Source organism: Sander lucioperca, chromosome 11 (genome assembly GCF_008315115.2).
Source record: "Sander lucioperca isolate FBNREF2018 chromosome 11, SLUC_FBN_1.2, whole genome shotgun sequence".
NCBI classification, from domain to species: domain Eukaryota; kingdom Metazoa; phylum Chordata; class Actinopteri; order Perciformes; family Percidae; genus Sander; species Sander lucioperca.
This window is the reverse complement of record NC_050183.1, coordinates 13,200,093-13,225,751: the sequence shown is the minus strand read 5'-3', so window position 1 is coordinate 13,225,751 and position 25,659 is coordinate 13,200,093. Positions and strand designations below refer to the sequence as shown.

General features: G+C 39.3%; 1 protein-coding gene across 1 annotated transcript in view; it reads left to right on the top strand.

Moving 5' to 3' along the window:
* Positions 1-25,659, top strand: part of LOC116053034 (E3 ubiquitin-protein ligase rnf213-alpha-like) — a 67,678-nt gene that overhangs the window by 19,368 nt on the left and 22,651 nt on the right. Inside the window, exons 21-41 of the mRNA XM_036007228.1 lie at positions 1,360-1,979; positions 2,441-2,600; positions 3,375-3,592; positions 5,136-5,273; positions 5,531-5,686; positions 5,816-7,082; positions 7,623-7,807; positions 7,964-8,119; positions 8,494-12,066; positions 12,262-12,392; positions 12,576-12,671; positions 12,783-12,904; positions 15,483-15,596; positions 15,684-15,733; positions 16,307-16,457; positions 16,583-16,718; positions 17,004-17,189; positions 18,709-18,833; positions 18,972-19,132; positions 21,266-21,469; positions 22,283-22,470. Of these exons, the coding sequence (XP_035863121.1) occupies positions 1,360-1,979; positions 2,441-2,600; positions 3,375-3,592; positions 5,136-5,273; positions 5,531-5,686; positions 5,816-7,082; positions 7,623-7,807; positions 7,964-8,119; positions 8,494-12,066; positions 12,262-12,392; positions 12,576-12,671; positions 12,783-12,904; positions 15,483-15,596; positions 15,684-15,733; positions 16,307-16,457; positions 16,583-16,718; positions 17,004-17,189; positions 18,709-18,833; positions 18,972-19,132; positions 21,266-21,469; positions 22,283-22,470 (8,137 nt within the window). The remainder of the gene's footprint in view (positions 1-1,359; positions 1,980-2,440; positions 2,601-3,374; positions 3,593-5,135; positions 5,274-5,530; positions 5,687-5,815; positions 7,083-7,622; positions 7,808-7,963; positions 8,120-8,493; positions 12,067-12,261; positions 12,393-12,575; positions 12,672-12,782; positions 12,905-15,482; positions 15,597-15,683; positions 15,734-16,306; positions 16,458-16,582; positions 16,719-17,003; positions 17,190-18,708; positions 18,834-18,971; positions 19,133-21,265; positions 21,470-22,282; positions 22,471-25,659) is intronic.

Here is a 25,659-nt window from a genome sequence, read left to right as displayed (position 1 = left end):
ACCTCCCGCCAGATCAGCAAAGTTTTTGTTGCTGTCGTTACACAGATTAGACCCAGCGCTGGTTGAATTTGAGTTTCTATAGCCATTAACTAAAGGTCCGTCTCTGGAGTTGCCTTCTGCTCTATATAGCTCTTGTTGCATTTGTGGTTTGATAAACAGAGAAAGCGAGAGTGGGAAAAGGAGGGGCTGAGCTAATCAATGGGTTGCCCCCAGCTCTACTATGGAATAAGATTTTACATAGTAAAAAAATAGAAAATCAATATGTGCCAGTCAATGTGGCGTGTCACCACAAATTAATCAATGTATGAGAAACACTACGTATGCACTTTTTGTGACATAACAGCTTGAGACATTTTTTTCTTATCATGGACAGATTGTAGGCCTACAAAAAATGTATATATCCGAATCCCTAAATTAAAAACCGAATACCTACCCAACAAACGAATAATCAAATATTCGGGTCCAGACCTATTAATGATTTTAACCGTTATTTAGGGATGGTGCTAAAAAGACCAAGGCCAGTTCTAAGCTGATGCCACAGCCATGTTCTGTTGTTGCTGATTTGGACTAGAGAGATGTATTTTACTGATGCAGCAAGAATCAAAGGATCGAGGGAAACCCATAGCTTAACTAGGCAAAGTAATAACGAACATGTCAAAAGATACCAGCTAATTCATGTCGGGTCCAGTTGTCCATATTGAACTTTGTGTTAAAGCACAAGGTGTGTTTTCTTTCCAGAATAATTTACTGACACATCCTCCTATCGTTTTTGTTGTTTATTAGCCATGCAAATGGTTGGTTTGTTTGTTTTGATTTTCATTATGTTTTTTTTTGGATTAGGAATACAGATGCAGACAATTGACTTGTTATTGCCTCTCATGCAGGTGGGCAATTTACATGCATGTTAGGGGTGAATTTTTATGATGTGAACATGTGAGGCAATGTGAGGCGTCATGAGGTGATCATCAGTCAGTTTTGTCAGTGCTTTGCTCTTTGAGGTTAGAAGAAAATTGCTGAGGTGTTTCTCAGCAGCGGTGTGGAAACGTTGACCAAAGCTACCAATAGACTCACCTCACTTGACAATAAGGTGATTCTTAGAACCACATGGCACTTTTTATCATGTGAAAAAGAATCATACTGTACAGGTGCCCAACTCCGAGTCTGTGGTTTCTCTGCAGGGTCTGCTGGCCCTTATTCTGTGTGATTCAGTTGATCTGACAGGGCTTTATTATCAAGTTGTTACTCCTTTCCATTGAAAGGATTCAGATCTTGGATTATGATATTGAGGATTTAGGACTGAAAGGACATTTGAAAGACCTGTATATCATACATTCTTAATAATATATTTTGAATTCACAGTTGACTTCAAGGGGTTGGACAAAAAACTTCATCAGAACATTGAGATGATGAATCTGAATACATTTATGAAGGTTCATACTCTTGATGGACAGACCTCTCCTATAATTGGGCAAGTCACGTATTTCAACCTTTGTGATATCACCCGTCAAATGGCTACAGAACTGCATGCCATTAAAGACAGCGCACTCTTTAAAATGTGCTGGATGAACCAAGTGGAAGAGCTGTCAAGAGACCAACCTGATACAGATGACACTGAAAATCTCGATGGAAATGAAGAAATCTACACTCTTGACCTGGTCTACGGCAAAATATTCCAGAGCTGCTACAGCAAGTACAAAGGGCTCTATGATGGTCTGAAGAGTGGGGAACTGTTACTGGAGGAAATAGACAGCATCTTTGAGGACTATAAAGGAAATGACGAAGACCTGCAGAAAGATTTAGACATCATGTGCAGAACAAATCCATCTGATGATGGAAAATGGATCCGAGGAAGGATTCAGCAAATTAGACAGTACCATGATCTTCATCTTGCAATGGAATCTGCCAAAATCATCATGGATATCAGGAACACAATATGTCCAGAAGGAGACTTCAAAGTACTGGAGAAATTGCTGCAAATGGTACATTATTCAACAATTTAAAGTCAGGAAGAGAAGCTCTGTCCTTAAAAAATGTCTTTTAAAGAAACACCAGCCCTTACCTGTAAGACAGTAGACCTACTAATATGGCTTCATTCATAAGGGATAATCTTTGAGGGATACTTTTGGTGGATATAGAAGAATATGTAGTTGTATTCAGCTGTGGAAAATGTATTTTCCAGATGCACGTGATTATAGACATATTAGAGTATATTGCTGTCAGTAAGTAATTCGCTTTTCCATTGTATACATTTATGTGGTGTGTAGAAATGAAAATTTAAATAATTAACTTAATTGTACATTCACCCACTGTCCTAGATCATTTAGATTAGTTTGAGAAAATGAACTTCCTGTAGTTGTAAACTTGTGTGTCAAATAACACTCTAAACTGGAATCAGAAATCATACACTCAACAATTTGATACTGTGAATTTATTTTTTCAGAGTCAAGCTGACTTCAAGAAAAACAGCCTGAATTGCATAGATGACACTTTCATAAAGGCCAAAAAAATCCTGATGGACATTACAAATGATCGCAGGGAATGTCTTCAGAAACTCAGTCAGAGCCAAGAGTTTGTCCTGTGGGTTAAAGAAGTGCTCGAAGGTACAGTAGATACCAGTTTTTGTTACTAAGGGCCCTATCTTACTGACGCAGTTGTCAATTTCCCGTCCAGTGCCCACGTCGTTTAAATAGCAAATGCACCTGCGCCCATCTGTGCGCCCATGGGCGTGCTGGTCTTACAGGGAGGTGTGTTCAGGTGCATCTTGGCGTATAGCTATCTTGAGGCAGCGGAAAGTGATCGCGCCATTGACCAACAAAACCTGGTCTAAAGTCAATAACGCAGCATTTCATTGTTATTTTAACAGCGCATTAGTAAAATGCGCCTAGGCTCGTGCACAGCGTGCGCACACTATGCTTGTTACACACACAGAAGCGCGCAGCAGCACACAAACACGCAAAAGATTAAAAATAAAAAATATTACAAATTACAAATAGAATTATGATATGATCTGCTAGCGCGCTTTCATTTCACGCACGAGCAGATCAGTTTCTTCTCCTGAAAATCTCTCCCTCCTTTTTAGCAAATAATAGCAATGCCTGGCTTTTACAGGGAATGGAAGATGACACTCTGATTGGTTTATTGCATGTTACGCCCAAAACAGACCTATGATTAATTAAGACATTAAGTACAACCCTTTTGAACCATGTGCCTGGCGCATGGACCCTTTTTTCCACTGTTAAACTAGCAAAAGTGGATTCGTACACACCCTCAATGCACCTGTGCTAGGCGCTTCATGCCGTGCGCTTAGATCGTTAAAATAGGGCCCCAAGTGTTAAACAAGTTTTGTATCTGCTTAAGGAAATTTATAATTGCAGATATCAATGAGCTGAAAGTTTTCGTTGACCTGGCGTCCATCTCTGCTGGAGAAAATGACCTGGATGTGGATCGAGTGGCCTGTTTTCATGATGCAGTCCTCGGTTACTCTTCAATATTGTATGGACTGAAGCAGGACTCTGATTTTGAGGCCTTCAAAGAGTCATTGTCAAAATTGTGGAAGGCACTTGAAAATGACAGAAATATACCAACGAAGCTGGTGAGATTCCACCCTTTATGTTAACACCATTCTCTAAATAATTTCAATATTATAACTAAGTTTTCATATTGTCTAAACCAAATTGAATTGAATTGAAAGTGAAAATGAAGATTAATAAATTAGCTATATCCAATGTGACTCAGTACATGCACAGCTACGGAAAGTTTGGTAGGTTAAAGGCCCAAACGCATTGAAAGCGATAATTGACGCACCTCATTTGATGCTTCTATGGCGCACTGCAGGCATCAGATTTGAAGTGCCAACACCACAGAACCAGCAGTATTTTAGAAAAGGTCGCTATTTAGGCAAATGTTTTGTATGTTACAGATACCCCTATCAGTGGTGCATTAGACTTTCTCCCTTGACGTACAGGGTTGTAAACCTGTGTCAACCCTGCAGTCACTTTTCATCACGAAACAGATAATTGATTTATTTTTATTTTTGCAGTGACAGCGCAGGTCACTAAAACATTATACATATGTAGTTATAGTGCTTGTTCTTCATCCTCCACCACATTAATCGCTCATTATTTTAACTCATTTATTAATGCCATCACAATTATTAGCCTATTGGGCTTTTTAAAGAAACTTTCACACACTCAGTTGCCGTGATAGTTTGCAATGGTGTTGGCGCAACGAATTATGAGTGTGATTCACACGATCATTAGTCTCTGCTCTCGTGTTTCACTGTTAAAAATATATGAATAGAAGACAGTTTGTAGAGCGAATTTCCACCACTATCGCGCTGCTCTCACGCCTGGTGTGGACAATTTCACTTATTAACAATGAACACTGATCTCAGTCAGTCAGTGAGACAGCGAGGAGAGACAGAGAGACGGATGTGCAGTGAGAGTGCACAGCAGTTTTGGGCTGTAAGGGGCCTGAATATACATTAATTAATATAAATTTTGATTCGGATCACATCATTTCATACATTACAGTAACTCCAAACATGTAGTGGGCTGCAGAAAAAACAGCTTTGGTCGCACTGGGCCCTCATTTTGACGCTCCAAAATCAAAACAAGGTCGGCGTAGAAAGCAGTTTAACGCACGTCAAAATGCTGTTGGTGTGTGTACGGCCATTTCAAACAATGGGTGTACACGCATCAGACGCTTTCAGTGCGTTTGGGCCTTTACACTCGGGACCTGTAGGATCAGTGTGGTGCATGCTATAACCCTAACCCATTGTTAAGTAGTTTCTAGCAATGTGTCCTCTTCAGCAATTAGGTTGGCCAGTACAATTTTATTTTAACCAATAGTCAAATTAAATATGAAATAACACCCTTGTTGTTAAAAAATAAATACATCTTTAATTAGTGCACCTCCACAATACTTTACACAATTCCTTTTGAAAAGGTATATCCTCTGAGGGGAGATATCTATCTATCTAATTGCATGCAAGTCCTATTTTATCCAATTCCATAAAATAAATACATGGCTACTATTTTAATAGCCATTTATAGAAAACATTTTTTTTTTAAATCATTTTAATTTAATTTAGAATTACATATAGAAATATTCTCTTTTTTTGTGTTTCATTTCAGCGGGATACGGCACGTCATCTGGAATGGTTAAAGACTGTAAAGGAAAGCCATGGATCTGTTGAATTTTCATCCCTGTCCCTGGCTACATCCATCAATGAGAAAGGGGTATACACCATCAAGGCCCAAAACCAGAAAAAAGTATGCTAAATGGACTACATGACATTAATGCTTAAATTTGCAGGACTATTTGGAAAAAATAAACAACATGACTGATGATTTTTATGTAATGAATACTTACTGCTCAGATAATTACCTTTTGAGTATAATTTTTTACAGACATACACATTTTTAACAGTTGTGATGTATATATGAACCATGACAATTAGCTCTTGTGCATGTGATGCAAAATAAACACACTAATCTAGTCCATATCATATTGGTGTTTCCCTTTATAGCTCACTTTAGAGACTTCCCTGATGCTGCAAATTCAGGACGGACATGAGAAAAACATGGCATGCACCTATGAGGACCTGAAAGACTTGCAGAATAAGCTTATGCTCATGTCTGGAAGAGGGGAACAAAAACAGAGTGAAGTGGAATACTTTGCTGAGGTGTTATATATTTTTGTGATAAGAGATTTGCTTTCCTGTAAATTAATGGAATGTTTTAAATAATTGATGTATGTTTTTCACATTGTAACTGTGTTCACTGTAATCTCACTTTATCTTCTTCATATTTAGGTGTTTGACAATGTCCAAAGACTTGCCAAAGCCTTTGTAGACCTTTATTCTGCAGGGAACCCACTCTTCAGGTGTTGGGAAGCTAAGATTAATTGCAAAACTCAGAGTGACCCATGTATCATTATGGAAATCAACTTCTGCAAGACCCTGCATCATATCCAAATATGTGGAAGTCTAGTTGAACAACTACCAGCACTGTCCAAGAAGATGGAGGTGTTGCTTGATGACTGGCAAAACTTCATGGACAAACAGAGATCTGATTACTACTACTTAAACTACTTCACAGCAGAACAAATATTCTACCTGTGCAGTGTTGTGACTCCGTCAAATGTGAATGCAGAAATAGAGGACAAAGCTTTGATGATGCTCTCTTTTATCAAACCAAACTGCACAACATCAGATGTCTGGAGCACATGGGGAAGGTTTCACAACCATTTTGAGCCTGGAAAAAGGATGAATGAAGATACTCACTTTCAAAGTCACTTTCTTTACCAGGAAGACAGCAATATGTCTTTAGCCGATGTAAGTCATTTTACAGCCGATAATCCAGCAGACCAGACTGTTGGTTTGAAAGAACTGGAAGAGTTGTGGAATGGCTACATGAAGAATGAGGGAATATTTTTCCATGACCTTTTGGACATAAGGAGTTTAGGGGCTCTGTTGAAAATGATGACTATCACAGAAAACCAAAGTGAAAATGAATGGGAAGAACCAGTGCTATCAGAGTCAAAAGACAATTCACTCAGAAGAATTCTCCCAAAAGGCCTCTTCTTAAACCAACCTAATCTCATAATTTGCCCACACGATGAGGTCCTGACTTCAAGTATCTGCTTGTACATGACCAGTGAGTATGAGCCACTGCCAAGTTATGATGAGGTTCTCTTGTGTACCCCTGCAACATCTTATGAGCAAGTAGAGCTTTTCCTGAGGAGATGTCTCACACCAGGTGACATTGGCCAGAAGATTTACACAATGCTTTGGGCAGACCAACTAACCTATGATGTTAGCTGTGCAATGGAGAAGTGTTTTCAAAAACTGCATTCCCCACATGATTACACTCTAGTGATCTTTTGCAGCTCTGACAGGGAGCACACTTACATTCCTACTGCATTCAGTCAGTTCAAAAGAGACTTTGTCCCACAAGAGCCATTGGAAAGGATTCAGAAGTACTTATCTAGGCATTACACTGTCCCCTCCAATCACAAGAACGCTGTGTTCAAAGGTGGCCATTCTGTTGGCATTGTTGCTTCCCAACGTGCTGGAGTAGGTGAGTCCTACATGTACAGTAGTTTTTCTTCTCATATCACTAATTTACTCTCTGTGCCAGTGTTATGTAAGGGAATTATGTAGATAGATCATCAACAAAACCAACCAAAGAAATAATGCCTTATCTTGTGCATTATACAGTACATATTGAGAATCTGAACCTGAGAGAGATCACCCATGGGGATATTTTTTGGTGTGTCCCTTAAAAAAATGGGTTATGTATGAGCACTTACTGTACATTGTTAAAGCAATTATTGTACTAAATGATGCTTGCCTTTTGTTTACAGCATTATTTAGAACATTTCAGCACAATTTGTTAAACTATTATTATTATTATTATTATACATTTATCCTTTGACTGAAACCAGCTATATGGTGTTTATTATAGAAAACAAGGTGCAGAATCAAACTGATCAGGTTTTGTTTTCTGGGAATAATATTTTTGCTTCCTAGAGATACATCTGTAACATATTCCACTCAATTATTATTGATGCCATGATTTCAGTCAGCCAAATGATGTATGGTTGTTCCACCATTTTAGGCAAGTCATTGTATGTCCAAAGATTGTATGAAAAGCTGGAGGGAAGTGTTGATCAAGAAACTGCATTTAAGAAGTGCATCCGACTAACTGAACATGAGGTTGATGACCACAAGGTTCTCCAGTCTTTGTATAACGCACCAAAACAAAAAGATATCAAGGTGTTTCACTTTGATGTCACATCATCGGTAAGCAATATTTATATTACCATGATAATGAAACAGTTATCTGTTAAAACAGATCATTTTAACAGTGTGGTTCTCAGAGAATCCTTAAGATGGTCAAATTGTAATGTATCCAATAACATTAGGACATTTTCTAATTTTGCACATTTTTATATCCAGGTACAAAAAGGCTTGAATGAATTCCTATTCAAGCTTTTCTTCTTGCGGTACCTGATGGATTCAGATGGACTGATGTGGCGCTGCAGCAACAAACACTTGTACATCATCGAGTTACTGGAAACCACAAATCATCAGGCCAGATATGCCCCTGGATCTGTAAGTTGAGATCTACTGTTTGTGCATTGTTCATCTTATGAAATCAAACCACACTATTCTCTTGGTTTCCTTTCATTATTTTTCAGTGAAATGTTTTGATAACAGATTATCAAATAACTAAAGTTGACCTGTATGCTACGCAATGTAGATACATACAATCACATCCTGTCAGAATCCTAGCACGTTGTTTCAGTTGACTGCAGAACAAGGATGATTGTCTAGATAGGGTACAAAGGTAATTGCAGTAACTGAAATTAGTAGTTAGGAGAGTTAGGTATATCATTTTAGTGACATTTTCTGAGGATCTTTGAATGCGAGGATAGGCTTGATTGATTGATTATAAACTTGAATATATTTATTTGTATATTTTTTAGGGTCGAAAGGAAAACTTTGCATTCTTGGACGTTTTCCCGAAGGTGTTTTGTCGTCCACCAAAGGAGGTTATGGCTTTAGAAATGAGGAGAGAGGAAAACACTGACATGGAGAGTGACGACCCCCTTATGGATGACGAATGTTTCAGGAGTGAAGCTTATCAAAGACCATACCAGTACCTCACACGTTTTTACAACAATAACAATCTTGACAACTTCACTTACATGGGCATTGAAGGGACTCACACAAAATGTCTTCAGATACTCTTAATCTACTGTGGCATAATAGATCCATCATGGGCAGAGCTACGTAACTTTGTCTGGTTTCTTAATCTTCAGTTGAAAGACTGTGAGAATTCAGACTTCTGCAAATTTGAGTTTGTTGGAGACACTCTTCAAGGGTTTAAAAACTTTGTGGTTGAGTTCATGATCTTGATGTCCAAAGACTTTGCAACCCCATCACTATGCATCACTGACCAGAGCCCAGGGAGACAACAAATTACCATCAGTGGGCTGAATGAAAGAGACTTAGCTCCATTCCTCATTAGAAAAAGGTGGGAGTCTGAGCCACATCCATACATCTTTTTTAATGATGACCACATATCCATGACTTTTATTGGGTTTCACCTGGAGCTCAATGACCAGAATGGGGTTGATGCCATAAATCCCTTGACAGGAGAAGTGATAAAGAGAAACATCATGACTCGTAAGCTGTACACTGGCTTAAGACTTCAGAGAGTCCCTTTCAATAGGGACTTTGATCAGCTGCCTCGAGCTGACAAAATTGAGCATTTGTGCAGTGTTCTTGGCATCAAGTGGCCAACAGATCCTGATGAGACATACGAACTGACCACCGATAATATTCTCAAAATGATGGCAATTCATATGAGATTTAGGTGTGGCATCCCGGTCATCATAATGGGTGAAACAGGATGTGGTAAGACGAGGCTCATAAAGTTTATGTGTGAATTGAGAAGGTGTGGAGCAGCGGCAGAAAACATGAAACTGGTCAAGGTTCATGGAGGAACAACATCAGAAATGATATATGAAAAAGTGAGGGAAGCAGAAACTATTGCAAAGACCAATAAAGAGAATCATGAATTTGACTCAGTTCTCTTCTTTGATGAGGCAAACACCACAGAAGCCATCAGCAGCATCAAGGAGATCATTTGTGATAACTCTGTGCAGGGACAACAACTTAGCTCTCAGTCAGGACTACAGATTGTTGCTGCATGCAATCCTTACAGGAAGCATACAGACAAGATGATTGAAAGGCTAGAGGCTTCTGGATTGGGCTACCGGGTCAGAGCTGAGGAGACTGACGACAGACTTGGCTCCATCCCTCTTCGCCAGCTTGTGTATCGTGTTCATGTGTTACCCCCCAGCATGATTCCTCTTGTTTGGGACTTTGGGCAACTCAATGACTCAACAGAGGAAATGTACATTGAACAAATAGTGCAAAGACAGGCTAAGGCCAACTTGATTGAGAAGCATTATATTCCAACTATAACTCAGGTGTTGTCGTCATCACAAAAGTTCATGAGGGAGAGGAAAGATGAATGCAGCTTTGTAAGTTTGAGGGATGTTGAACGTTGCATGCACGTGTTTGTGTGGTTCCACAAAAATCACCCCACTTTTGCGTTGGAACTGAGCGCATTCCTTCAAGAGGCATATCTGAGGAAAAAAAACACAAAGATGTTATCATTTTCACCTGCTCGTGACAGAGTAATCTGGTCACTGTTGATGGCCACTGGAGTGTGCTATCAGTCCTGCTTGGAGGACAAAAGGCAATATCAGAAAACTATCAGCCAGTTGCTTCGTCGTGAATACAACATACAGAAAGAAATCCAACTCATGCAGGACCTCCTACTCAATGGTGTACCCATGGGTGAGACAATAGCCAGAAATGAGGCTTTGAAAGAAAACTTCTTCATGATGGTGATTTGTGTTGAGCTAAGAATTCCCTTGTTTATTGTTGGGAAACCAGGGAGCTCCAAATCACTGTCCAAAACCCTAATTGCAGATGCAATGCAGGGCCCTGCATCACATTCTGAACTCTACAAGAGGCTGAAGCAGATACATCTGGTGTCTTTCCAGTGCAGCCCTCATTCAACCCCTGAAGGAATCATCAACACATTCAAACAGTGTGCCCGCTTTCAGGAAAGCAAAAACTTGGATGAATACATCTCAGTAGTTGTTCTTGACGAGATTGGATTGGCTGAAGATTCCCCTAAAATGCCACTGAAAACACTGCACCCATTACTGGAAGAGGGCTGTGTCGATGATGAGCCACAACCTTATAAAAGGGTTGGGTTCATTGGAATTTCCAACTGGGCACTTGACCCTGCCAAAATGAATCGTGGAATATTTGTGTCCCGTGGAGATCCAGACCAGAAGGAGCTCCGCAAAAGCGCTCAAGGGATATGCTCGTCTGAAGAAAGAGTTCTTAAAAAGATCAAACACCTTTTTAACCCTTTTGCAAAAGCATATATGACAGTATGCGAAAAAGTCAGGGGTTTTTTTGGTCTGCGGGATTTCTACAGTCTGATCAAGATGATATTTTCAATTACTAAAATCAGTAATGAGAGTCCCAACGCAGATCAAATCACTGAAGCAGTCCTGAGAAACTTCAGCGGAAAAGATAACATGGCTGTGATGAGCATATTCAGCGAAGAACTCAAAGATGACTTTGCCAAGGCCAGCGTCACCGCCATTGATTTGGTCGAGAAAAGCATCTTTCCACCTTGCCAAGTGGAAGAAAGTCGTTACCTTTTGATCCTCACAACAAACTATGCAGCTCTTCAGATTCTCGAACAGATATTCTTCTGTCACAAAGTCCATCCAGAGATCATCTTTGGGTCTAGTTTCCCAAAAGATCAGGAGTACACGCAGATTTGTAGGAACATCAACCGTGTCAAGGTTTGCATGGAGACCGGACAGACAGTTGTGCTTCTGAACCTTCAGAATCTGTACGAAAGTCTGTATGATGCTCTCAACCAATACTATGTGACCCTAGGGGGTCAAAAGTACGTTGATCTTGGATTAGGAACACATCGTGTAAAATGCAGGGTTCACAAAAACTTCAGGCTCATTGTCATTGAAGAGAAAGAGGTGGTCTACGAGCAGTTTCCAATCCCACTGATCAACAGATTGGAGAAACACTACCTTGACATCAACACTGTTCTTAAAAATGAGCAGAAGGACATTGCCAGACAACTACAGAAGTGGGTCGATGATTTTCTCTCCTTGAGTGGTCAACCCTCAAAAAAGCGATATGTTCCAAGAGATATCTTCATTGGCTACCACTCAGACACATGCTCCTCTGTGCTCCTGCAAGTAACAGATAATCAAAGTCTTGAAACAGATGCTCAGACCATTCTGAAAAAAGCCAAAGACATTCTCCTCAACTGTGCCACTCCAGACTCCGTTGTCCGTTTGGACAAATCCAGACTGCCTGATGAGGAAAGAGAACATTTAATGAAAAAATATGTTCAAGAGGAGATGCACAGCTCATTGGGAGACTACATTATCTATCACACACAGCAGTTGGAACAGTCCCATTTCATCTTCACTGAGGTAAATCTCTTTTTTACTATTCTTTCAAATGTTACAGAAAACAAACTTGTGGTATGCATTGTAAATCACAGACTAATGACATACAACAATGTTGAGTACTGTATACTCTATGTGGTTGGCCTTTTTCTGTTAGCAATAGCATGTGAGAAGTGTATTGTTTTATATCTTCTAATTTTTTGTTTTCCTTTTTTGAAGGTCACAACATTTTCCAGGCTACTGACTGCAGCAGACACTCAACAACTGCAGAATGTGATAAAGCTTGATGATATCAAGCTGCTATCACTGCAACAGTTTGACACAGAGTACTCTTTCCTCAAGAAGATCAGGTGTGTAAATACAATAAAGAGCAGGTCACATCTGCTTAGGTGCTCATTTTAGTCTTACTAAAGAACAGGCTTTTCCCACACCCTTGTGCTTATTTTGTTGAGTAGATATATGGGCCTGCAAATGACTGTCAAGTGATCACTCTGTCTATTCAAATGTAATTCATGCCTATGTCCTGGTATTAGGGAATTTCTTGACTCAACACTTGCAGACAAAGTGCTCATTATCCAAACAGACTATGATGAAGATTCCCGCAGGAGGAATATTCTTTCCTCAGCCAAGTGAGTCTGAAGATCATCACATATTACTTTTCTGTACATCTTTGTCTAACATATTTGCTCACATTTGTTTACTTTTTTCTTCTACTTATGCTTATTCCATGGATTTCTCAGGTATTCATGCATCAACGAAATAAACAAGTGGGCCACTACTGACAACACAAAGACATTTGTGTACTTTGTCACCAAACTTCCTCGAATCGAGGGCGGGACCTCCTATATTGGCTTTCAAGGCGGTTAGTCCTGCTGTTACACACGCACACGCAAAATGAGTAGCAAATTGATGTGTCATGTTAGCAACTCATTTGTGTCATAATATGTTTAATTAGCATAACATCAACAACAAAACCAAAAACGATAGTAATGGTATTAGAGTGCTGCAGGAATGAGTTCTACAACCCGGAAATGAGTTAGCATTTTTGCACTTTCAGTTTCAGAGATGGCAAAAGTACTCACTTCCCGTACTCAAGTAGAAGTACAGATACTTGTGTTAAAAAATACTCCGGTAAAAGTAGAAGTACTGATTTAACTTATTTACTCAAGTAAAAGTAACAAAGTACAGGTTTGGAAATGTACTTAAAGTATAAAAGTAAAAGTAGCTTTGCGAATGACAAGCATTTTTTATGCAAAGCTACCTGGACCACAAAAATGTTACTAGAGTGCAAGCTGAGAAACTTCAGTGGACATGGAAAAAAGGCTCTTTATATGCCATTGCCTACATTTTAAATGGATGTCTGCCAATATGCCTAAAACATCACATATATGATTATTGTGACAGAGACTGGGACTCCAGGTTAAAAGATTCTGACTGAGTAGCTATTTATGAATTCAGTTGTGATTCTGTGAGAATTCACAGATCCAGTTTCTCTTTCTTTTTAATCTTCCCCTTAACATTTAAAGGAATCTACATGTATGTGTGTGTGTGTGTGTGCTCAAATATGGCTTCTGGAAAGAAAATAAAGGACAAAATATGAATTACTAAACAGACATTAATTAAGAAGTTCCCCATACTTTAAGAGTTGCGCAGCACATTGGCCAGGAATCATTCTTGATGCCTACTATCTCAAACATCTCTCTCAGATAAGGCCAAGGATGTCTTGCTGCTTGTCTGCTGATTTCTTCATTTTCAATCATGTCGCCATCCATCCTACTATGTGCTAACGTTACCACCATCAAGCCGCAATGATTTGCCGCGAATGAATGCAGAATGCCGCTGAATTTGTCGTCTTGTAGTGGTGTGTCAAGTGCAACGTACAGTATATTCCCATCCAATTAGATTGAATTCGGTATTGATGACGCGAAAATAACGGTAACTCCAGTGAAATTATTTGAAACTTGTTAGTAAGGACTTAATTTGGACTGTATTTAAAGCTGATTCTGGTTTCCAACTTCGCCCCAGGTGTGTCTGTTAAAACACGGACGGAGACAACTTCTCTCTTTTGATGCTTTATTAAGATCAAGCAACGTGCAACCTAGGTAACAGGTGAAGAACACAAACAACAAAATCACCAGCTAACTTACTTTAAATGTGCAAGAACTATAGACCAATACAACAACAGGCTTAAATGAACTGACAACATAAGTTATACGACAGTTCTTAAGGACGCACACACACGATCTCAACTGATTATCCTCCGGACAGCTAGTCTCTTTTTCTTTTTGCTCCGTGTGTCGCGCGCGCCCGCTCGCGGTGAGGCGCGTGTCTGTGCTATTCTCCGACATGACGACCTCTTGTACAAAACTAAAGTAACGAGCCAATTTTGTAAAATGTAAGGAGTAGAAAGTACCGATATTCATGTTAAAATGTAAGGAGTAAAAGTTAAAAGTCGCCACAAAAAAATATAGTAAAGTAAAAATATCTGAAAAATCTACTTGAGTACAGTAACGAAGTATTTGTACTTCGTTACTTCCCATCTCTGTTCAGTTTCTTCGTCTTGAAGTCAAAGGGTTTTTTGAGTGGGTTTTTGAGTTGTCTAGAAGCCTGAAATAAGGTATGTGGTTAACACAAGCCTAAGAGATGTTCACGCTTTTTCTAGGACATAAAATACATCAGTAAATACTCTAAGGTTTTAAGCTTTTAAGTGTCTTAAAAAATGTGGTTGCTAACAATTGGCTAAATGAGATTACAGAGGTTGTCTGGGACATTAAAGCTGCAATATGTAATACTGACAGCTAGCATTTAAAATGGTTACTGCAGTCCTAGTCTATATCCATGACGTTCACTATATAGCCTCTTTCATACACATAAATGCAGTGCAAAGTATTACACATTAAGAGTAATAAAAATGGGGCAATTTAAAGGGGCTGTACTGGAAATACTGAAAAAACAGCGGGCTGGGATTCCACACAGCTTTCACAGACCAATCCCTAATACATGAAATACCTACGTTTTTTCATAGTCACAGCACTAACATGCACATGCGGCCAGACCGGCTATCAAAACAAAGAACCAAGAAGCTCAGATTATGACACACTGCTCAGGACACCATACTTACATGGTGCTATATTAGTTTGCTGATTATGGATATACAGCCCCTTTTAACAACTGTTAAAACTTATATTGTGTCTTCATTATAGGAATACTTCACCCTTAAAATTACCATTTGTATATCAATTACTAAAGATGTTGCCATGAATTTGTGAAGAAAAGTTTGTTGTTGTTAAGTGCCTCAATGATAAACAGAGAATCCCAAAACAAAGTAAATACTTGATGAATTTTCTTCACAAATTCCACTTGGTAAGTAATTGATATACCAATGGTTCTTTTAAGGGTGAAGTAATCATTTTATTGCTGATTGTTTACTCCTTTTTCAGGTCCATGGAGGTCTGTTCACATTGATGATCTCAGAAGATCAAAAGAGTTTGTGTCTGATGTTCATTCCTTGAAAAAGCTATGTATAAGTGAACTTTTTGAAGATCCACCTGAGGGTAACTCATTAAACATCTTGTTTTTCTAAATAATGTTATATATTTTAAGTAAATATATAAATTCAAATATAATTCTTTCTTTTCAAGCCATGGAGACAGAAGACCGCACTGGTGTGCCACAGAATGATGACTCCAATGTAAGTGTATTTACCACTTACAATTATAAACCTGGAAGAACAAGACAATCCTGATTACCAATCAGGCAACATAACCAAAATACAATTTACTAATCTCTGATACATGGTTGACTACAAACAAGTTTACTACTACATTTTTTCTTTTACTTTAGTTATCTACTTGTGTATTATTTTTAATTGGTGACGCAAGACATAACCAGCATAACAAGTAATTTAATAGAGCTAGTCAGCTACAGTAAGGGAAGGGCCAATGAGTGATATAGAAGATATACAGTTCAGGAATGTGAACAGTAATGTAACCGGGTACCAAACCAGGAATGGCTTTCAATTACATTTTGAAATGTTCTGAATTCTGGAAGTCATTGTGAGGAGGCACACTGACTCAGTCTTGGAAATGGGAAGCATGTATTCACAGATTATTTTTTATCATTTGGCATAGAAATTGTGGCTTCACCATGATTTTACTATTTTCACTATTTCACCTCTGCACTGTTTTGGATGATTCCCTTTTAGGACATTTTCCTTTTTCAGATGCTTGGCTGCTGTATTTGTTTTGTCTTCTGTTTTTTTCAGGTTTCGGAAGATTTGTTTGATATAACAGATCTGACAAGGAGCTGTGTGCAGAGTGCAGTGAGCATGCTCAGAGATGCAGCAGACAATGGAGAACTCAGCACTAAGAGAGTTGTGAACCTGCTCACACTACTGGATGGAAGTCAGACACACGGTTAGAAAATTAGTCATTCTGGGTCATCTTTTCATATCAGGCCATTGTTATACACATCTACTCTGTGTGCAGTGAAAATGCATCTCACTGAAAAAAAGTTTATGTAAATAAATTTTGTTTTTAAGGTCTGTTTGCAAGCATTGTGCGAAAGCGTCTCCACTCGCTGTTAAAGGACTATGAAGCCAACATCCCTAATCCAAAAAGCTGGGTTCTAACAGAGGCGTCTAATTTCAACGCTCTTCAAGAGGGAGGAACGTTCCTGTAGGTCTCTCCTTGACATCCCTTACCTTAGCAGTCTATGTGACCATTTTCTTTGCTATATTTGCAAACAATCTTTCTCTGTAATGTATTCATCACTTATTTCAAAACTGCTTGTGATGTAAAATGTACTACTGCAAACTTCAGCTAACCACGCTATTCAGCTGTTTATCACTGCCAGTTTATCACTCTCTCAACTATCATTTTTCAATAGAAATGCAAATGTCAGCATGATTTTAAGATATTTTTATATATATATATATTTTATTTTTTTTTTTTTTTTCACAGACACACACTATGGAGGAAAATCCAAGCAGTTGTCACTCCACTTCTAGCCAACTTGGTCTTAGTCATTGACCGAGATTGCAATTTGGACCTCCTGCTGAATGAGTGTGATGACATCACAAACCTTTGGCTTGAGATATTTGGGAGCAAAGAGATGCTCCATGTACCTTATGTAAGGGTGGAAAGCGAGTAAGTATCTTTTGGATGTATTATCATGGTATCTATTTAGCACAGTGCATCCATTTGAGATTGATTTACATCTTTGGTCTGAACACTCAAGGTAATGTTGACAACATACTACCATGATGTTGCTTTAGTCTGTTTAGTTTGTTGTACATGTACTATAGTTTAAAAAAAGAAGCATTTTAACTTGTAACTAGGGCTGGGTATCATTTAACAAATTACAATACCAGTACCAATACTGTACATTTAAAGTGATGACGATACCAAGAGAGTACTGTGTTTATTACATTTTTTTCTACTTCGTTCATTACCCATCATGTGTATGGAAGCTTTCAATTGCGTAAAATGCCACCACCTCATCCATATGATACAATAATAAATGATAGGCTACATAAATACATTACATGCTGAACTGCCAGCTCCGTCAAATACCCCATGCTGGACTTTACCACACCACAGACTGTATGCAGGGATTGAAGTTAACTTTTTTGGCCACCAGCCACTGTGGCAGTTGGATTTCCACTAGCCACACAGGCTTTTTACCAGCCAATTTTTTTTGCCTCATAAAGGTGAAATACAGGAAATGCACAAGCATCGTTCTTGAACTTGTTAAGAATACACATTTAAGTGCTGTCAAGTTATTAACGAAAGCAATATAATTAATGACTCTTATCAAACATATTTTTTATCGTTTTATTCAATGATTTCCCCTGTCAGAGACAGTTATCATATACTGAGTGCTCCTCTGAGTCCACAAAAAAGGAGCAGACACACTCCTCTTCCTCCACCTCTTTCTCTGAGCCATACACACGACCGTCACAGCAGTACATTTGTTCTTTACTGCTGTCGTAAATCAGCACCTCGCGAACCTTGCCGTTGTCGCCAACTGTCCACTTGGTAATAAAACGTCTTCTTTTACTTTTCTTTGAATCATCCTCATCTTTTTGTTGGTTGCTTGTTTCAGCTGGCCTCTTCACCCCAGTGATGCGCCACCACATTTTTAGCTCAAATCCAAGCAAATGGCAGACTTGGTTGAAATGTGAAGGAACAACAATGGCAAAAAAAAACCTCTGAATCACTCAATTCTCAATGGCTGCCAAGGTGGCAGGTAGATTGACAGTTTTACCCGCCAATGGCAAAATTCACCCGCATTTGGCGCGTGGTCGGGTGTTAATTTCAGGCCCTGACTGTATGGCTTATAGCTGCTGATGAAATGAACCAATGACGTCACATTAAATCGAAGAATATTAGCTGTGATTAGCTGCGAGCAAAAGTATACAAATAGTTTTTTTTCCTAGATCTGCGTACAAAAGGGATCAAATGCAGGTATTGCTTGATTGAAGAAGTTTTGACACTACTTGGTACTGGGTTATTTCGGTAGATACCTTACAGAGATGAAGTACTGAATACCCAAATTCAAGTGAATTACAGCACTAGCTAGAAGCTACTTTGGCTAGAACATAAATAATGTGATTCCTCTATCTTGCAAAATGACATTCATACCATTTGCCTCCTGCCTCTCCAGCTCTAGTGTCTTAATGGTACAAAGCCATAGCACAGGTGGCAACACCATGCACTGTCGCATGCCCTTCAGTTGGTGGATCAAAGACTTCCTGGATGGGCTCATGATGCAAACATCCAGACATGAAAGTAAATATACTGTATAAGTAACATATCCAAATGCCTTCTGTTCTTGAATTGTGCTATATATTTACAGTAAAGTACAAGCTTTGTAACTGAAAGATTGAATACTCACTTATCAGTGACATTCTCAACTTTTCTTTGCAGCACATTCACCTAGTCATTTCCAAGAGTTGTTCTTGAACACTCCACTTGGCAGTTACATGGCTAAAAATGTGGATGAAAAAATGAAGAAAGAATTTTTCGAAAGGTACCTGCAGGATTTTGTTTCCATGACCATGAAAGGGACATCAGATGAAGAATTGCAGGTGAGGGTGAATAAAGTGCTTAATGAATGCATCCATTAGCTGCAATACCACTACTGTCACTTCCTCAAAACATTTTACTGTATATATTGTATTTGATATTGATTCAAGAATTCAATCCAGTGCGGTCAAATACAACAATCAAATTTAAGATACCACTGCTCCAAATCCCAATGCAATTATGGTTTTATCGAATTTGTGGTCGCAATCTTTGTGTATTCAGCTTCTGATTTACTTTACTGATTTTCCATGACAAACAAACACACAGGCAAACACACAGTACAAATACATAACAACATACCTACAAATTAGTGACAGGACAAACATATGAAATACAAGGGTGGGAGGGGGTGTGGGATTACATTTTTTAGATTATTTCATGCCCGTGTTTCCGTATGACACAACCATGTGGCCACAGGAACACATACGTGGAGGTGGTTTGACATCAACACATACACGCATACATTGTTCCAATGCAGATACATTCTTCTTTCTAAGTAGAATATTCTTAAATGGAAAGGGATATGATGGGACCAAGACTGGGGTACTAGGTCCAGCAAATACATTTTTATAATTACGAAGGGAGGAAGGTGGGTTGTGAGTCAAGGAATTACCTTATTATGGCTCGTAATCCATTGCCATCCCCATCTCGATATACCAATAAGGAAGCTGTTTCTTCCATACTTCTAAGGTTCAGGAACTCATCAAGCCAATTATACATGTCGAAACAATTTGCCTTACTGACTTTCCAGTTCATAAGGATTAAGCTTTTTGTTGCAAGGCATGCTAGTGTGACAATGTTTTGTGCCGATTTACAATTTATGCCTTGGGGCTCAATACCCAACAAGCATGTGGCTGGATCTAGGGGTACATTTATGTTTAGGACTTTGGAAAGTGTGTCTCTGACTCCATCCCAAAGGGCAGTAACTTCTGGACAGGTCCATAAAGAGTGCACAAGGGTACCCACCACCCTGCAACCATGCCAATGATTGAACTTGGATCCATTTTTTTAGTCTTGAGGGGGTGATGCATGCTCTATTCAGTATTTTCAGTTGTATTACTCTAAGTATTACACATTTGGATATTGCTGCCAAGTGCTTCCAATTTCTGTCCCACTCAAGTGGGGTGGTGATATACCCAAGTCTTGTCCCATCTTTCCTGTGTCTGAGTAAATTTGCTATTCGAGAAGGAAAGGAGTTTGTAAACGCCTGATACCATTCCCCTCTCATTTGCAAGTTTTTTAAGGCTATCATCTATATCAATACCTTTTGAAGAGATTTTCATTATTATCTTTTTAATAAACTGTCTGTACACTTACAAAGTTCTCAATGCTTCAGTTTACATGTAGGGACCCTCATTACACAACTACCGTTGAAGTGTGGTGCTATTTTGAGCATTGTTAGTGGTGTAGAAATAGCGATTTACCCTCTGCCCCGACTAACTAGCGTTACAAGCTAATCACCGGTTTGCGGTAGCTTGTTTCAAGCTACAGACACATTCGATTAGCATGAAAACATATCCCTGAGAACGGTCGACTCGGTACAAATATGTTATTAACCCCTAGGTTCATTTTGCGCCGGAATTGTACTTTGACGTCTGCTTTTCAGAGACATTTTTCCCCTTAAAACTGATCGAAGCAAATTGCATGGTGAAATACAAATAAACCTCTGTCAACATGTCTTCAATTATTGGTGTGGACCTCCCCTAAATGCATATGCAATTAGGAGAGGTGACACTTGCAACCACTCGCACAAATGCCACGCAATCTGCGATTCTAACCTGGTGCTTGTTTTTAAAAAATATAGCACTTTTGTGCCCCAGAATGTCTCACATCTGTGCCTTAGTAAATTCTGTATGTCCCTTGGTGACAGATTAGATATACTAATAATTCAGTTCTACAGATTAAGGGATTAATCCAGTCACTGCATTTGTGGTTTGATCCTACACTAAGGAAATTTAACTACATTTGTGCATAAACAAGCATTACTTTTTCTACACTTGGGTGTATTGGAGAAATTAGTTTGGCAAACCTTTTTAATGCTTCAGTCAATCTTACGTGAATGTGTTTCCTCGTTCACATTGCTGTAATTAAAACAAATACTGTATTATTAATCTACTTATTCATTTACTCCTCAGCTCTTGTGTCAGGCCCTGGCCAGCTGTGTTGATGAAGTACGGACACGAAAAAGAGATAAAGATGAGCTTTCTCTTCCTCACGTCCACATTGCCTATCATTTCTACCAAAGTCGTCTTCAGAACCTCTCACGGATGATATCTCTTCAGCCTGATGTTGTTTCTCCTTTGCGAAGAAACAACCACCTTAGACGTAGTCCAGAGATGGTAAATGCATTTCAATTCAAAATTCTTTTGCATTTAAAATGTAATCTAATTGGCAGTTTCATCCATCAGTTTTTCCTGTTCTTTTACAAATAACACCAAACATCCATTCCAGTCTGTGGTCAGTTCACATGTCTGTAAAAATAACATGACAGTTGCCTACTATCTGGTAAAGTCAGTTGAACAGGTAAAGATCATGTTGCCGGTAGCCTAATGGTTACAAACTGACTGTTTTGGTAGAAGTAAATAACGAGAGTAACAGGTGAACCAGCCATAAAAGTGAGTTTGCTTCAAGTGCTGTGTAGTGGATAGAGACTTTATTAAAGTAGTAGTGTTAAATTCAAATTTGAGAATGGAATCTTAGGGTTCCCTCACCTGCCAAATCCCACTTTAAGGCATTTAATGCTTTCATTTATCATTGAGTAATTTCAAGAAACATTCATGCATTATACTACAACTGTACACCCAAAAAAGTAAATCATGCAAAGTATGTTGTCACAGAGATTAAAAATGATTGTCTGATATGGTGGTCTGCTGGGTACAGAATACTAACATATATGGTAAAAAGTAGATTTGCTTCCAAAATTCACTAGAGTTGTAAGAATGCCACAGAAATGTATTAATAAAGAAATCCCAGACCAGAGAGGACCTACAGTAAATGCTTTTTGTACCCAAAAATCCAATATTGACAACCCTTTAATTCTGTCATCTTTGAAAGGCTTTTATTAAGATGTTTTTTTTTTTACATTATTGGGCTTTTTTCACAGGAGCTTTTCAAAATTACTGAATCAATTCCAAACTTTTGCTGTCCTGTAGGTTTTGGATGTCCATGCAGCTAAGGCGTGTGTTGAATGCCTGGAGTCTGCTAATTTAGATACTGATGCCCTATGCCAGCAATGGCTGAAGCAGGTGAAGAGGCTTCAAGCCTCTTTGGAGTTGATTTGCTCTCAACATAACACCAAACAATATGGAGAGCGATGCAAAGAAAGACTCAATGATGTCAGGTAAGATACTGATGCACTGAAATGGAAGTAAAGTACTAAATTACATGTGGGCATGAATGTTGTCTGGATGCTCTTGTTCAATTCAATTCAATTTTATTTATAGTATCAAATCATAACAAGAGTTATCTCAGGACACTTTACAGATAGAGTAGGTCTAGACCACACTATAATTTACAAAGACCCAACAATTCCAGTAATTCCCCCAAGAGCAAGCAGTTAGTGCGACAGTGGCGAGGAAAAACTCCTTTTAGAAAGAAACCTCGGGTGGTGAGGAAAACTTCCTTTTCCCTACCTATAAGCTTTATCAAAGAGGAGAGTTTTAAGTTTACTTTTAAATGTGATGACGGTGTCTGCCTCCCGAACCCAGACCGGGAGCTGGTTCTACAGGAGAGGAGCCTGATAGCTGAAGGCTCTGGCTCCCATTCTACTTTTAGAGACTCTAGGAACCACAAGTAACTCTGCATTCTGGGAGCACAGTGCTCTAGTGGGACAATAAGGTACTATGAGCTCTTAAAGATATGATGGTGCTTGACCATTTGTTCCCTCCCACAGTCTGGTCACAGCAGGTTATTTGGGAATTCTAAATTGCCCATATGTGTGAAAGTTTTTTTGCAGAGGTGGGACTAATAGGTGAATTATACTGGACGCATCCAGTATAATTATAAAAGACATCGTGACGTCAAAATGATGTCATATCCTGCCGGCGCGTCCGATTTATAGCGCTTTATAGAGTCACTATTCCAAAATGTTTTTCTCCAGCGTGTGTGGCTTTCAGTGTCGGGCTAGCTTGCAGTGTCCCCCTTCGCTTCTTCAAACAATTCCTCAAATTAATCACCTCAATGCTCCTGCCGCACTAGGCCACATCAGATCAACCAACACGCCCCCTCATATGTGCACTTCATACTGACCCTGCCTACTTCCTGAAAAACCCATCAGCTATCCAATCAAAAGACACAAAATTAATATCATAACATCAACAAACTGCTAATTAAGCAACACTTCCGATGACCGATGCCAGCAGGCCTGGCTCCAGAACGCAAATTGAAATGACACGGTAGCTGGGTGAGTCATTCAACACAGCACAACTCCTCTTAGGTAGGCTAGGCTCTAGGCTAGCCTTTAGTAGCTGTGTGTCATTGTTATACAAGCCAGGTTAGCTAGCTTTAACAAGACACATTTACGTACCTCTCTTTGTGGGTTTTGTAGGGATGGATAAAGTTAGATGTGGTGGTAGTGTCCTGGATGTTTGAGCTGCAGACCTTGCTCACTGCTGTTCTCTTCTTACTACGGTTATCGACTACATAATATAAATAATCCTTGAATCCAAATTTTATTATTTTTGGCATAGCCCTCTCCATGACGGTTGCCTCCAGGGCCGGAGGTTGCTAGGGGCAGGGGAGGGCTCAGCCCACTCAAACGTGTGTCTTGCCCACCCAATCAAAAGTTAAGAAAATGTGTTCAGCCAATGAAGCACAGCTTCACTTTGTGTCCACTCTCTTTGTAAAAATTTAAGATGACCGATCAGTCTATCGGCTGGTCTTCAGTGGTAATTTTCCTTAATCATTCAACATTGGGCCAACTGCTCAATGTCTTCAAAAAAGCAAATTTTACTTTGTATTACATTCAGAGGCGGAGTGGCAATCGGGAGAGTTGGGACTTTTCCCAGTGGGCCGGTAGTGTTTCGAGGCCGTGAGGGCCGGTCTGATAATAGTTATACATTGCAAGTTCTTAACAACACCATCCGGCGGCCTGGTGTGCGGCCGCTGCCCTCTGGTCAAACTGTGCAGCCTCTGCTCAACCCGTACGCCGGGCCACAGCAGCCTCTTATTTCAATACAAACACAGGCTAATCAGAAAGCACTAACGAAATGCAGGTCACAACCATGTCTAGGATTTTCAGAAATATAGGGGGATAAGTGAGCGGACCCTCCCCAAATGGCATAGCCCTGGTCGGTTTATAACGTATAACACCTCTTTTTTTCCTCGTCACGTTTGGAAGTCACAGTCTGTGAGTCTAAGGTTTAAGAAGTACGCGCTCTGCTGTTGACATGCTGCAGCAGATGTGACACGTTTGTGCTCTGTGTATTTCTGCAGTAGTTTCGGTTTTCCACCTTCGATGTAGAGCAGCGTACAGCCACTTCCCCAGCTAAACGATCACGTAATACACAGCAGACTACGGTGCAGGTAGATTATTTTCTGAAATATAGTGACTGTATTCTTGTAATAGCCTATTATCACTTTATATTTCTCAAAATATCACGGATCCTCCAAATTACAGAGAACACAGATATATTTTTGAATGTGCACAAAGTTTTGGACATGAGCAAAAATTTTGCTCAAATACATCTGAAATATTACAGTCCAGGTGTTTATTAATTCATTCAAATTAATTAATGTATCATTAAGGTGAATAATTGTCATATGCACATTTAAGGAGGTTACTTCCCCAATAAAATACGCAAAAGAGGAGGGAAGAGTAAATTATGCCTAGGCTACATGTATGCTGACTCAGATATAATTAGAAAAGTCGATCTACAGGAGAATAAATAGTTGAAAGCAATACAGAATACCTAAGAGCCTTACTGCAATATATTCCATTATGTTTTTATTTTTTTAATTATCCCCTATGTTTCCCTTTACATAAAGATATTTCCAGCATAAATTTATTCAGAAAAAGTTAGAAATAGGTCCCACAAAAATTCACCTGAATGCAGGAAATTAAGTGTTTAACGCTCAAAATTTTCTGGGGGAGGACCCCCAGAACCCCCGCATCATAAGTCGCCACACAGATCTGAAAACAAAACCTTGGCCTTTGGGTTGCCAGGCCAGTTATGATTAGTTGGTGCCATCTACCGTAACTAACATCTAGAAATTGGGCCGGTGGTCTACGAAATTTCCCGGTACATTTTTTGGTCCCACTCCGCCCCTGATTCCATTAATAAAAAGTATAGTAGAGCATCCACAACAATGTTGCTAGACGCTTGTCTCACATAGCCAGACATTACTTCACAGCACAGCGGAGTAGCTAACGTTAGATGCTGGCTATATTGGCAATCATAGAAGCCTGTGCTCACACGGAGCTCTGTAACCAACTGACAGAAGTAATAAAGTCCTTTCGAGTCATCTTTCTCAAGTCTTAAGTCTTTAATACCAAGTCGAGTTGTTTATCAATGTAAGTCAAGCAAGTCTC